The sequence below is a fragment of the Lissotriton helveticus genome, chromosome 10 (assembly GCF_964261635.1).
Source record: "Lissotriton helveticus chromosome 10, aLisHel1.1, whole genome shotgun sequence".
Taxonomy (NCBI): domain Eukaryota; kingdom Metazoa; phylum Chordata; class Amphibia; order Caudata; family Salamandridae; genus Lissotriton; species Lissotriton helveticus.
The window spans coordinates 856,678,045-856,692,726 of record NC_136071.1 but is presented as its reverse complement, the minus strand read 5'-3'; the positions used below and the strand labels follow the sequence as shown (position 1 = coordinate 856,692,726).

At 45.0% G+C, this 14,682-nt stretch overlaps 1 protein-coding gene across 1 annotated transcript in view; it reads left to right on the top strand.

Moving 5' to 3' along the window:
- The window catches only part of HIBADH (3-hydroxyisobutyrate dehydrogenase), a 523,510-nt gene that overhangs the window by 487,265 nt on the left and 21,563 nt on the right, over positions 1 to 14,682 (top strand). The window contains exon 7 of the mRNA XM_078663482.1: positions 8,946 to 9,102. Coding sequence (XP_078519608.1) covers positions 8,946 to 9,102 — 157 coding nt within the window. The remainder of the gene's footprint in view (positions 1 to 8,945; positions 9,103 to 14,682) is intronic.

The following is a 14,682-nucleotide window of genomic DNA, read 5'->3' as shown; positions in this document are numbered from 1 at the left end:
CAGTTCTGTCTTTTTTAAATCCCATTTGCTGCAAAAGTAGCAGAAAACGAAATGTACTGACTGCTTTCTCCATTCATTGGGCAGGGCTGCTGCCATGACCCTTTTAGAACTTGGTGATCTTGGACACTATGTCTCACACTATTCCAATCAATCAATCAATCAATCAGGTCATTTATAGAGCGCACTACTCACCCGTAGGGTCTCAAGGCGCTGGGTGGGGGGGGGGGGGTGCAGTTACTGCTCGAACAGCCAGGTCTTGAGCTTCTTCCTGAAGGAGAGGTGGTCTTGGGTCAGGCGCAGGTCGGTCGGCAGTGAGTTCCAGGTCTTGGCGGCCAGGTAGGAGAAGGACCTTCCTCCTGTTGTCGCTCTTCGGATGCGGGGGACGGCGGCGAGGGCGAGGCTGGTTGATCTGAGGAGGCGCTTGGGAGTATAGAAGTTGATCCGGTTGTTGAGGTAGCTCGGGCCTTGGTCGTGTAGGGCTTTGTGTGCGTGGGTGAGGAGCCGGAAGGTGATTCTCTTGTTGATCGGGAGCCAGTGCAGATCTCTCAGGTGTCCGGAGATGTGGCTGCGACGGGGGATGTCGAGGATGAGTCTGGCCGAGGCGTTCTGGATCCGCTGTAGTCTCTTCTGGAGCTTGGCGGTGGTTCCGGCGTAGAGGGCGTTGCCGTAGTCCAGTCGGCTGGTGACGAGGGCCTGGGTGACCGTCTGCCTAGTCTCGGTGGGGATCCACCGGAAGATCTTACGTAGCATGCGCAGGATGTTGAAGCAAGACGAGGAGACGGCGTTTACTTGTCTGGTCATGGAGAGGGAGGAGTCCAGGATGAAGCCCAGGTTGCGTGCGTGGTCCGTCGGTTTGGGTGCGGTGCCCAGAGCGGGGGGCCACCAGGAGTCGTCCCAGGCGGAGGGCGAGGAGCCCAGGATGAGGACCTCCGTCTTGTCCGAGTTCAGTTTCAGGCGGCTGGTCGTCATCCATTCGGCTACATTTCTCATCCCTTCGTGCAGGTTGGCTCTGGCGGTGGCGGGGTCGTTGGTCAGGGAGAGGATCAGCTGGGTGTCGTCGGCGTAGGAGATTATGTTGAGGTTGTGTTGGCGTGCGATGGCCGCGAGGGGGCTCATGTAGACGTTGAAGAGGGTGGGGCTCAGTGAGGATCCTTGAGGGACGCCGCAGATGACTTCGGTGGCCTCTGACTTGTACGGTGGTAGGCGGACTCTCTGTGTTCTTCCGTCGAGGAAGGAGGTGATCCATTCCAGTGCCTTGTCCTGGATTCCGATGTTGCCGAGGCGCTGTACTAGGGTGCAGGGGCAGACAGTGTCGAAAGCCGCGGAGAGGTCCAGGAGGATGAGGGCCGCTGTTTCTCCGTTGTCCATCAGAGTTCGAATGTCATCGGTGGCAGCGATGAGGGCCGTCTCGGTGCTGTGGTTCGCTCGGAAGCCCGACTGTGAGGGGTCGAGGGATCCATTCGTCTCGAGGAAGGCGGCCAGCTGTTTGTTGACGGTCTTCTCGATGACTTTGGCCGGGAACGGGAGGAGCGAGATGGGACGGTAGTTCTTGAGGTCGGTGGGGTCTGCTGTGGGTTTCTTGAGAAGAGCGCTGAGTTCGGCGTGCTTCCAGCTCTCAGGGAAGGTGGCGGTGTCGAAGGAGGTGTTGATGATGTCCCGCAGGTGGGGTGCGATGACAGCGTCGGCCTTGTTGAAGACGTGGTGAGGGCAGGGGTCAGTCGGAGATCCGGAATGGATGGAGTTCATTGTGCGGATGGTGTCTTCGGTGCTGATCGGAGTCCAGGTGCGGTGGGTGGTGGTGGGTGGCGTTGTTGCGGTTGTGGCTTGCGTTGGTTGGTTGCTGAAGCTGTTGTGTATGTCCGCGATCTTGTTGTGGAAGTAGGAGGCGAGGGTTTTGCAGAGGTCTTGCGATGGGGTGATGTCGTTGTTTCCGGCGTTGGGGTTGGAGAGCTCTTTCACGATGTTGAAGAGTTCCTTGCAGTTGTGTGCGTTGTTGTCCAGTCGGTCCTTGTATGTATTTTTCTTGGTGGCGCGGATCAGTTGGTGGTGTTTCCGGGTGGCGAGCTTGAGGGTGGTCATGTTGTCCGTAGTTGGTTCCCTTCCCAAATTGTTTCCAATTACCCGTCTTGTCACTGTTAAAGCAAGGCCTAGTCTGGTTCAGTTCTTTTCTCTCAAGTTGTTTTAAAGATGTACTTTTGTACCTGATCAGGCTTCTTTCCCAGATTTCCCATCACACATCAGAACAGGAAATCACATCACATCATGGCACCCTGAACTCCTCCCCCTCTCAGGACCTACTTTAATGGCAGCTGCAACACAGATGCACACGGATGCACAGTGGGCATGCTGCTGGCGTGCGAAACGTGCAACAAAGGCAAGCCCATCTGCGCCTGTACTGTGCCAAGCACTAGGAACCCTGGTCTGATCACCGACCAGCGATACTCTGCAGCACTCCTTAGGTCCAAAGACCCCAGACTACTACTGTGACTCTCACCACCATAGGAGCTTTCACATGCACCAAAGCCTTCAACATCCCTCTCCACACATGCCACACAAGCACCAACAGCGCCTACACTCCCACCCCACACGTTACAGCAAACCTGCTCACTTGCATGCTTCTCAATACACGATCACTTAACAAAAATACAACCCAAAAATGGGAGCTGCTGAGTAGCGACACACTTGACATTCTCCTCTTCACTGAGAAACGGCTCAGCCCCCTCATCAGCTTCCAACATCGGCGCAGCAATTCCAGTAGGTTAGCAGATCTCTCGACAGGACCGTCGTCACAAGCCAGAAGGAGGACTCGCTATGGAATTCATCAAATGCACCAACATTCACAGAGAACACCACCTCATTCTTGGAACACCGCCACTTCAAGCTGCAAAGCTCTGAAAACTTCATCCTGTAAGAAACCCTGTCCTACCAACCTGTTATGTATCATTTTAAGACACTATTGTAAGTTTCCCGATTCATGCCCTTATATAGGTATAAATCACCATATCCTTATAGGCATAGAAATCATAACCATATTTAGGCATAGCTCATGCAGCCCAAATACGGCAGGGCTACTTCCACTAGTTCCGAAAATCCACAGCGATTTCTTGGAAAAACCCGCCTTCAGCAGTCAGGGACTTCCCCTTGCTTGAATATGGATTTGTCCAAGAACTCATGGAGTTTTCAAAGAACTGAGACTCTTTGATGACGTTATTATGTCCAACCATACGTCAAACCCGACACCTTCAAGGTATAAATATGCCCACTCTTGCCCAAGCAAACACACGGTGGTTTGGAGCAGTTTGACTATCTACTTGCCCAACGCGCCCTGCTACAGCAAGTGCCGAAGGAAGCCGACCCTCCAGCAGACGCACTGAGAGAGACGCTGTCTTTTCTCCTGCCAAGAAATACAGCTCCAGTGTTTCCAAGTTTCCACGATTGACTGAGTGAAATATCTATCTATTGTTTCCACGAAGATATGTTTTATCTTGGGGAAACAAAGTTGTCATGTTTATGCGGTTGTCAGAGACTAATCCCTTCTTGTGAATTCGAGAAAGTTTCTAGTGACCTCTGAGCTAGCTGGCACACACAATTGAGTCTAGTATATTCGATAGAGACCTAGTCGACCTCAGTCCTACGTCTAATCTATAGGATATATTATTCCAATGCGCAGAGCCTATTGGGAATATAGGAACTACACTACAAACCACCCAGACCACGAGCCATCTTTACCAGCCTCTTCACCATTTGCTCGCTCACCATCGACTCCAGTGCCTACATTCTCCTCGATTACCTCAACTCTCATGTTAAAGACCGAAACAACTGCTGCTCCACGGCACTCCTCGAAAGCTTGAGCAACATCGGACTAAGCCAGCTACTCTCAGGACCAACACACACTGGACTACACACACTGGACCCCATCTTCACCACAAGCAACAACATCATATTCAACTTCACTACACAGCTCACATGGACTCCATCAGCCAATTCCAAATCAACACACCAAGTCAATACCCCTTCCATCGTCCGCATTCCAAGCTGAAGCTCTGGCAAAAACTCAGAAGCAGACTGGCTCAAGGCCCTCAGCATGGATCAACCTAGCCCTACAGACAACCTCAACAAGAACATCAACAACTTCAACATCTATATCAAGAACTGTATGGACTCCCTCACACCAAAGAAGCTTAGTAAAACAAACAAGCAGGAAAGCTGGTACAGAGAAGACCTCTGAGACACCAAAAACCACTAAACAGCTGGAAAGGAAATGGAGAACCAGCCATAACACCACCAACAGAACTACCTACAAGGCTACACTGAGATGCTATTACCAGAAATTAAGAGACACAAAAAAAGCACTAGTGAACCACAACAAAGGAAGATTCAACACCTGCAAGGAGATGTTGCGTTATGTTATGGTGACTTGTCGAGCGCACAGCTGCCCCAGCAAAGGGGCGTCCAGACGATTTATTTATTTATTTGCAGAGTTTTATATAGCGCGAACTAGACCCGAACCGAATCCGGTATCAGAGCGCTTTACATAGCACCAGTTACGTTGCATGAGGACACATTTTCTTTTTTTTTTTTTTTTTTTTTTTTTTTAGGCACGGGGAGATTAAGTGATTTGCCCAGAATCACAGGAGGTTTTTGGCGTCGTTACCGAGACTCGAACCCAGATCCCCAGGTCCGAGGTCGAGCGCCTTAGCCGTTAGGCCAACCCCTCTCCCCATGATGAAAACAGAAAACTGCACAGCTTGTAGCATCTTCTCGATCATCAAATATTTCACTTTGCCCTCAGCCACTGTGAACATCACTGTCTACCAACAACTCTGCGAAAACGTATCCAACTTCTTCCACAGCGAAATCGCAAACATGTACAGCAACTTCACACACCAACCCCACCCCAGAGAATTCATTATTAGCCTGTCCAACACCAAGCAAGTCAGCCACGTGACTGAATGAATAACCCTCATCAGAAATGCCATAGCGGCAATCTTGCGGACCATCCACTCTGGCCCCAACTGACCCATTCCCCCACCACATCTACAACATGGAAACATCAGCACCACCCTGACCCACAACATCCACCCCTCCATCACGCCTGCCACTTTCCGATATGAATGGAAACTTGCAGAAATCAATGCCTTCCTCAATAAGCCCACAGCCTATCCTCAATCAACTGTGCAACTTCAGACCCATCCCCCTGCTCCTCTAGCCAGCCAGAATGATTGAGAAGGCTGTCAATAAGCAACTCACAACCCGCTTCCAGCTTCACCATCTTCTAGACCACTCGATCAGGGTTCAGAAAGAACCACAGCACAGAAACAGCACTCGTTGAGGCCACCAATGACATTTGAATCATCCTGGACTGAGGAGAAACAGCTGCTCTCATCCTGTTTGACTTCTCTGCTTCCTTTGACACGGTCTTCCAGAACACCCCACAAGATTGGCATACAAAGGTCAGCTCTCAGATGGATCTGTTCCTTCCTCAAGGGAAGAACCCAAAGGTGTCCGGCTACCTCCTTTCCCATCAGAGACCAAGAAAGTTATAAGCAAAGTCCCATAGGGATTGTTCTTCAGCCCCACCCTTTTCCACATATATATAATTTCTCGCCTACACCTTCAGATCACAAGACATCACCGTCAATTTCCTTCGCCGATGACACCCAACTCATCCTCTACCTGACGGACAGGACAACCACCATCCAGAACCAACTACTTGAACATGGTAGCAGACTGGATGCGGACCACCTACCTGAAGCTCAACTTCGATAAGAAGGAAGTAGTGGCATTTGGCCACAAGACCTCCCCGTGGGAGTTCACCTGGTGGCCATCCGAGCTAGGACCAACATCTACACCCACAGACCACGCAAAAAATATAGGGATCATCCTCGACGACTAGCTCACCATGATGGCTCAAGTCAACGCAGTGTGCACCTCCTACTTCCACATCCTATGCATGGAGCGACAGATCTTCAAATGGTTGCCAAATGTTTCTCGTTGTAGTAATTGATATGTTTTCCAATTGGCCTGAAGTTTGCATGTCTAATACGATTGAGAGCAAAGAAGTGATTACGTTTTGAAGGTGCTTGTAGCACGAGAAAGTTTCACACACACACTTCTTACTGATAACAGTGTGAAAATTGCATCAAAAGAGATGGAGGAAGTTTTACTTGAATAGTGCACAAAAAATGGACTTTGTACCATCTGGAAACGAATGGAATGGTTGAAAGGTTGAGTAGGGTTCTCAAAGAAACAAGTGCAATGGCCAAATCGAACTCTCTTGATTGGAAAAAGGAGGTGATGAAACAAAATGAAATACACGGGGTTACTCCGCATTGCATCACAGGTAAAACTCCTTTTGAGTTGTTTGTAGAGCCAGCGTTGTTCAACTATGAGGCTGAGTTGGACAAAGATGTGGTTGAATTAGATTGGCGTCTTAGTGAAGAAGGGAAAATTTAACTGAGGAAAAAAGGTTTGATACCTGGTCCTCAGTGAGGAAGTTGGAGGTGCGTGTGGATGATTTAGTCATGGTTAAGCGTCCTGGTATGGTTGGCGTGGTTACGTTTTCTAATCCCATTCAGACTATTAAGACCTTTGTATCGATATGAACACCCATGATCACCGCATATGGAATTTGAACAGAATTGTTTTGTACAAGGGGCTATGCAAAAATAGTGGAAATGATTTGAGGTGCAGCGAGGAGATGGGAACAAGAAAATCTAGCAGAGTCATGAGAAGACACAAATACTTGGGAGGCTTTGTTTAACCCATTAACCGCGGCCGTTTTTTCGCGGCAGTGGGGCAGTTTTAAAGAACGGGCAGGGCTGCGTCAGCCGTTGAACGTGCGCAGCACCAGCCAGGTAGTGCTCCGAACGTTCAACAGCCGACGGCAGCACTTAACGGGTTAACACTCTTGTTTTGCGAGAAGACGCATCCAGCCTGTGGTATATATTCTACACACTGTGTGGCTACTTTGTGTAGTCTAGAGTTGCACAACCAATTTTCTTTGCATTATGAAATGTGATGTTATATTAATATTATTATTATTGTTTTCATGTTTAAGTTTAGTTTGTTTTTTCAGGAGGGAGGTGTGTGTGGTAGCCTGGTATCACCATGGCAGCAGTGGCTGTGGGTGCTATGATGTCACCTGGCCTGTGTTACCCAGGTGGTGGAATGTGCTCATGATCAAAAGGGAAGAGCAGGTGTACTGGAGGGCGATTGAAGGCTGAATGTTATCTCTTGATGAATAAAGTAACCTGTTTTGGAGCTTGCACCCTGTGACTCTTTGGACTGAGATCCTTTCTTAAATTGCTCCAGGAAGTTCTAGGATAATCTCAATTTAAATACATTTTAAAGAAATATTAACCCAATAAGTTACTATTTTCCAGTATTATTGCATGTAGTAGGAAATGGGACAAATGTTTAAAGGTTTCATTAGTGGTTGGTGGACGAGGTTGTTTGAGTGTGTAAAGGTATTTGCTGTATCACAGTTCTGATCTGAATATTGACTTGGTTCCTGAGCACTGCCAGATTTTGAGTACTATTGACGCTGCAGGATAAGCAAGTTAAACGCTCCCATCTCACTTATGCTAGACTCTGAGTAAGTTCTATTTAGTCTTCCTAATTTAGGTCCAGATGCATAAAGAAACAGTTTTGCGATTTCCTAATTGCTAGTCTTTGCGATTGTGTGCATGAAAGTTTGTTGAACACTCGTGCGATTCCTAGGAGATTGCAAATGACATACCTCATGAATATAAATGAGGTAGGTTGCAATTTGCGACCCCCTAAGAATCGCAAAAATCACAGGGATGGTGGCCTGCTGGGATCAGCAGACCACGATGTCTGTTATTGCTTTTAAAAAAGCATTTATTTTTTAATGCAGCCCCTTTTCCTCAAAGGAAAACTGGATGAAATTTAAAAATAAAAATGAAAAGTTTTCTTTTCATTTTATAAGAGTAGGCAGTGGTCCGTGGGAACACTGGCCAGTTCTTAAAAATAGCTGTAACAAACATTAACAATGGGGATGGGGTCCCTTGGGGAACCCTTCCCATTTGCGAATGGGTTGCCACCTACTTAAAAATAAAAATTTGAATGTTTTGCAACCACATTTCGGTCACAAAACATTCCTACATAACGATGCGATTCGGTATTTGGAAGGGACACCCTAAACACGCCCCTTCATAAAAGCGAATCGCAAACCCATTTTGCGATTCGGTAACCGGTAACTGAATCGCAAAATAGGGTTTGCTGCATTTGAAAATAATTTTTTGCTTTCGCAAAAGGGCCAATTCGCAGAATCGGCCTGTTTGCGAAGACAAAAATGCTTGATGCATGTGCCCCATAGTTTATAAATTGAGTATCATTAAATAGGTGACACTTTTGCACACAGCTTATAAATGGCTGAATGCTCTTAGAGCACTGTACAAATGCAAGTAGTATCAATTGGATACATTTGTTTTCATCTGTGGGAATTCCTGGGTATTTAATAGTAAGTGTACAGGTCTGAACGTGAGCCTCATTATAGCTGTCTTTGTTTTGAACCAGGACATGGTACCAATGGGAGGTCGGTGGAAACCATTTTGTCTCTTCGATAAAGCACAAACTAAGGAAAGAGCATATCTTGATACTGTAACTGTCCTCCCAGCCAAATATAGTTATTCCGCGAAGAGAAATAATACCTTAAGATCACTTGCCCCTTCCTACCAATTTGAAGGCAGGGAAACCCTCGCTAGCTGTGAAAGGCTGAAGCACAGCGACTTTGTCTAAATGGTAGATTGATGCTCTTTAATTTAAGATACAGCAGCCATCCCCCAATATCAATACTCTATCATTTTTCAAGACATATACTAAAGGGAGAGAAATGACACTGTTGTCCCCGTGTATAAAAACAAGTCACCCGTGTCTTGTGCTTCTTGACATTAACAATTCTCTTCTTTGACCTTTGACAGGCTAGGTCTCGACCCAAAGCTCTTGTCTAAAATTCTGAATATGAGCTCAGGCCGTTGCTGGTCAAGCGACACCTATAACCCTGTTCCAGGCGTGATGGAAGGCGTCCCCTCCAGCAATAATTACCAAGGTGGCTTCGGGACAACGCTGATGGCTAAGGTAAAGCACACATAGGAGTAAGAACGTATTTACAGACAGGCATAAGCCAGTTTGTTGTTAGTTGCAACAAACACAAATTAGTGTGTGGACGTTATTATAAAGCTAAAGCAACAGCATTTAAATTATTACACCACATATCAAATTTGAGTTAAATCTGTGAAGGATGCACTTAAGATGTTATTGTCACCACCATTCCCGTTTGCTACTGTGCATTAAAAAAATGTTTTACCCATAGATTAACTAACATTTCAGGGTGCTGAAAGACTTGATGGGGCTGCTTTTATTGTTACTTATTGCAAATATTAGTGTTCGATTGTTTTCTGCCTCCCCCCGAAGTATACAGCTAACATCATTGCGCGCAAAGGACATGTTTTTTCTTTTTTCTTTTTAACTGGTGTGAATTTTGTGATTCCTGTTGTGTTGCCCTATCTTTTTTATCTCAAACGTTAATGATGAAAAATAAGTCCTGGGCACCAAAAATTAATGTTAATGCTCAACACCCGCAACCACAGGCACATATTTTCCGCTGGCCATATACAGGAGCAGCAGAGTTGGGGCAAGGACAGAAACTCTTAAATTCGCTTTAAAACTGATTCTAAAAAAACAAACATATTTTGTCCAGGTACTCAGCAAAATGTGTTTACAACATGGAACACGTGTCACAGATTATATCTTTTGATCTCCTCTTTCAAGATTTCACCCACTGTTTCTGAAATATTTTACTTGGTATGTTTTTAATATCTGTCTTTGGTTACATTTCACAGAGGAAATGCCCTGCAGTCCCATTACAGTGTTTTTTTACAGTACGGCGTATTTTGTGTCTAGAACGCATCTTTGGGCACCCTGTGTTACATTGTGAAAATGCAAAAAAAGAGTTTTCGGTTGTACATGAGCTGTTGTAGCATGGAAGGAGCAGTAGTCTAGGCTTCTAATATGCTTAGACATTGATACTGTGAGCATTGGGTGGCCAGTTACCAGTCCACTTTGCAAAGTAGTAGAAGTTGTAGTGCTTCTTTACGCAAATGACATTTCCTCAAGCCAGCTCACCATTGGTGAAGGGAAATTGCTCCTCATAGAGCGTTCTGTCCAGAATACTACTGTATCCTTTAAACAGTCAAGACACTTTACGCGAGGCCACCAACAGCGCAGTGCACTTCCTAGAAGAGCCAAAATTTGCCATATCCTGGCTGTAGTAAACTTTTTCGTTCCTGAGAATTCTGGCAAATTCTTCTTTTCCTTACTTTAAAACTGAATGTAATAGGAACTTTTTTAATTATCATCTTTTTTTTCACTCACTCTCTGAAGAACCTGTTAAGTGTTATATGCATTACAGCAAGTTTATTGGGTCTATAACTCCATTTATTTTTTAAGTTCCTGGAATAATTTATACTCTTGCCTGTGCTCACTGTTCTATTATTGCATCAATTACAGAAGTCTCTGGAAACAATATTGGCATTTCTCGGAATCCATGTCACATTACTCTTTTAAGCTGAAGATTGGAGTAGTAACAAAAACCACTACTCAGCTGGCATTAATTCAGGTACAAGCAAAACTCCAAGTAACGTAACAAGTGACTTGCTGGCAATTCAAATCTTTTAAGATGCCATGTGAGCATAGCAGGCATAGTGACAATTTTTTTTATTGGAAATTTGCTAGCAAACAGTAAAATACCGAGAGTGCATCAGGAAAACCCTTAACCGAGATCTTGATGTTGGAGACACAGTGGTATACAAAGTAATGGAGGCTACACAGTATATCTGCACCCAGACATACCTCCCTTCATAGGATGTGCCCTAGGCAAAATTAAGATAGTGCATGGCACAATACAGACTCCCGCCCACCGTCTCCATCCACACCTCCTCGCTCCGCCCCACGGCATTAGAATCTCACATCTCTAAGTATGGTGGGGTTTGGCTTGTTGACTCCTATTTCTGTATGAAATCCACTGTCAATGTTGAATTTCGTGGTCGCATTTGGCTTGTGCAGCCAAATAGGCTATCTGGGGCCATATATCTTTCGGTCGGGAGGTTGTCCACAGCATCGATGCGTAGGATTCTATGATTCTATGCGGTCATTACAGAAAATGAGGTATTTGATCCAGTCAAGTGCTTGAGGTGTACTGTGACTGCCCCAATACATCACCACCCTGCACTTAGCTGTAAGCACAGCGAATGCCGAGAATAGTCTAACCTTTTTTGGTGCGTCTTTACCATACCCCAGCAGCAGCACTAGGGGCGGAGTGGGTGGGGGGTAGGCGTTGAGCAGTCATTCTCGCACACATTTTCATAATATCCTCCGAGTTGGCATGGATAGGAGGGCACTCCCATGCCAAGTGTAGATAGTCTGCTTGGTCTGCACCGCAGCGCATACAGTTAGGAGGGCGAGGATGGGTCTAGCCGATGTTGCTGAGCTGGCGCGATGTAGGCCCTATGTAAGTATTTGAAGGGCAAAAGTTTATGGCATTAGTTTAGGGACACTTGCCCCTTTTGACCACTGCAGTATTTCCATTGCAAATCCATGAGAGGTACGTCTAGGCCCTGATCCTATGCTTGCTGAAATGGTACTGCGCCTATCCCCCGAGATAGTCACACTGGTATACAATCGAGATATCCATCTCGTTGTGTCCGCAGAAGTTTGAAGTTGTGTTAGTGGGGGCATTCCAGCAGTCTTGCCAGAAAATTTGGGGTGTTCTCCCAAACTGTTTAGCATAATCTTGCAAAAACAAAGACATTCAAGGCCTTGGGATTCCCACGGGCCTGCAATTGGTGTAGTATGAGGAGCTTTCATTCTTTCACCACACCTAACACAGATACAGCAATACAGCACCTCTCTTCTAACCGCCTCTCATCCATTGGACAATTTAGAACATTACTACATGACCCACATCTGCACCACCTCCCCTGACCCCTACACCTTCCGCCTTAAACACACGCAAAAAATATAAGCCACATGCCACACCTCACAACTTTGCTTCCCCATGTCTACTTCACAACAATGTTACACCACTAAAGCAACCCAGCACTCCAACTCGCTCTCAAACACCATTTCCAACTCATACACACGCAGACCCATCAAAATGCCTTCTTAGCATGCTGGATGAGGAACACGATACAGAACAGCTACACGATTGCTATCCTAATACAACTAATACCAGCACTAAAAACACACCTGCTACAAACCCACACAATACTGATCACTCTTCTACAAAACAAAGTCCCACTATCACCAAAGGCCACTTACTAAACTGTCTACTAATAAATGCTCGATCCCTCTCTAAAAACAAGCATCACATCTACGACCTTCTCACCGATGCAAAACCAGACATACTATTCATAACTGAATCATGGTTGGGAGAGGATATGGCTCCAGTCCTGCATGAAACCATTCCTCTAGGCTATCAAATAATCACCCAAAATCGTATAGCCAAAAAAGGAAGTGGTCTAGCTGCTGTATTCAGGCAAACAATACATATCACTAAAATTAACAACATCTCCATAAAGAATTGTGAGGCTCTTCTAACAAAATGCAATCCTACACCGTCTTCCTCCTGTAACTTCCTGCTCCTTTACAGACCTCCATCTAGCAAGGCAACATTCCCAGAAGCACTTCTAGACACAGTCTCAAACCTGATAACAATACACTCCAACCTATGCGTTCTGGGTGACCTTAACATTTGGTTTGATAAACCCAATATGACCCATCCAAAAACAATAATCACCGGCCTAGACTCATTGAACCTGCATCAGATTGTCCACAATCCAACACACACCGCTGGACATATCCTAGATGTCATTTTTGCTAATACTGAACTACTTACCTTTCAAAGTATAACTCCAGTCACATGGTCAGACCACCACTTGCTTACTTTCCAACATAAAACAACGCTAAGCGACTCACCTAAAACTACCTTACATCCATCCACCTATCGGCCGTGGAACAAACTCAATTTGGAACACTTGGAAACACAACTAACATCCAGTACAAATCTGGAAACCATAAATTCTGTTCAAAATCTATGAGTGGCTACAGGAAGCTTTTATACACGAGGGCTGTAGGAACACCACAGCCTAGATAGAGCACAGCTTTTAGGACAATCAATGTCTCATTCTATCTTCCACGATATAGAATAGTAAAGAACAAAAATTGTATCGCTATGTATTGTTTTTGTATTTCAAAACAATTGCATTTACAATTTCATCAACATATCAATGTCGGTAACAGTGAAATCTACTCTGATTTCAAAATTCACTTCCAACATTACAATTACACGTGTGATGAAGTTATATCATAATAGAAAGGTGATACATGTGAATTTACAAACAGAAACAATCCCAATGCATTTCGGGTTCTGAACTGAACCCTTCGTCAGGGGATGAGTATAGAGTCCTTGCGATAAAGACTAAAACAAGATTGCAGTCCTCCACAGCGATCTACAACATAATTTTATTTGGTTACATATAGATACGATTGGAATTCGCACTCTTGAAAGAAAGTTTAAGAAATGTGTTACTATTAAAAAAGATGTAGGATCCTAAAAGCCAAAAGCATGACCCAATATAACCATGAGGTAGTGCAAAAGAGAAGAAAAAAGTAAAAATGAATATTACTGGTAAAACAAACACAAAATATCGAGAAAGAAGGAAAAGACCCAGCGTCTCAGTGAAACAAGCCATGCTCGCCCCAATATATGCGATCAAGCAATTACAAAGGTCAACCAGCATTCCGCTGTCGTGGTGCACTCCTTATATCCCAATCATTGAAAAATATACTGGCCATTAATGATGAAACGCTTACCTAAGCGCGTCTGTAAATGAGAAAGTATCTATCAGTAAACTTCCTATCACTACGGTGACAAGTTGTGTACTAAAAAGTTAACTCTCTTACCCTTACTTGGAACAAAGGACGGAAATAATCAATTCGTGTCGAGTCACGAAACTCCTAGGTTTTAAAGGATATGTTACCTAACCTGTGACTTAATTATGATGTGAAAAAGGAAACCATAACTTCAACACAACGTAACAGACTTACAGAAAAAGGTGTCGTCACTGCACCGGATGTTTTAAATACAGCCGTAGCCGAGCTTTTCTTCCATCAAAAGTGCTCCGATACATAGCGATACAATTTTTGTTCTTTACTATTATATATCGTGGAAGATCGAATGAGACATTGATTGTCCTGAAAGCTGTGCTCTATCTAGGCTGCGGTGTTCCTACAGCCCTCGTGTGTATTTTGTAACTTAAAGAGTGGGGGGTCCCATCTCTTTATAAGGTAGATGCACGCACCTTTTTTTTAAAAACTTCAGTATTATCATTTACAAGTTAGAAAGTAGTTGTGAATAAATAAGGAGAGCAGCCACACTATTCATTGCAGTACAGGAAGCTTTTGACATCCTGATACTACTCAAAACCACACAACAGAACAAAAGAAAAAAAGCGCCTTGGAAACATAGAAATAAAAGACATAAATCAACAAATTAGAAAGCTGCAACGTACCTGGCTTAAAACAAACTCCAAACAAGACAAACTTCACCTACAGAAAATAAACAGATTATACAAGTCGGCTATCAAAAAAGCTAAGAAA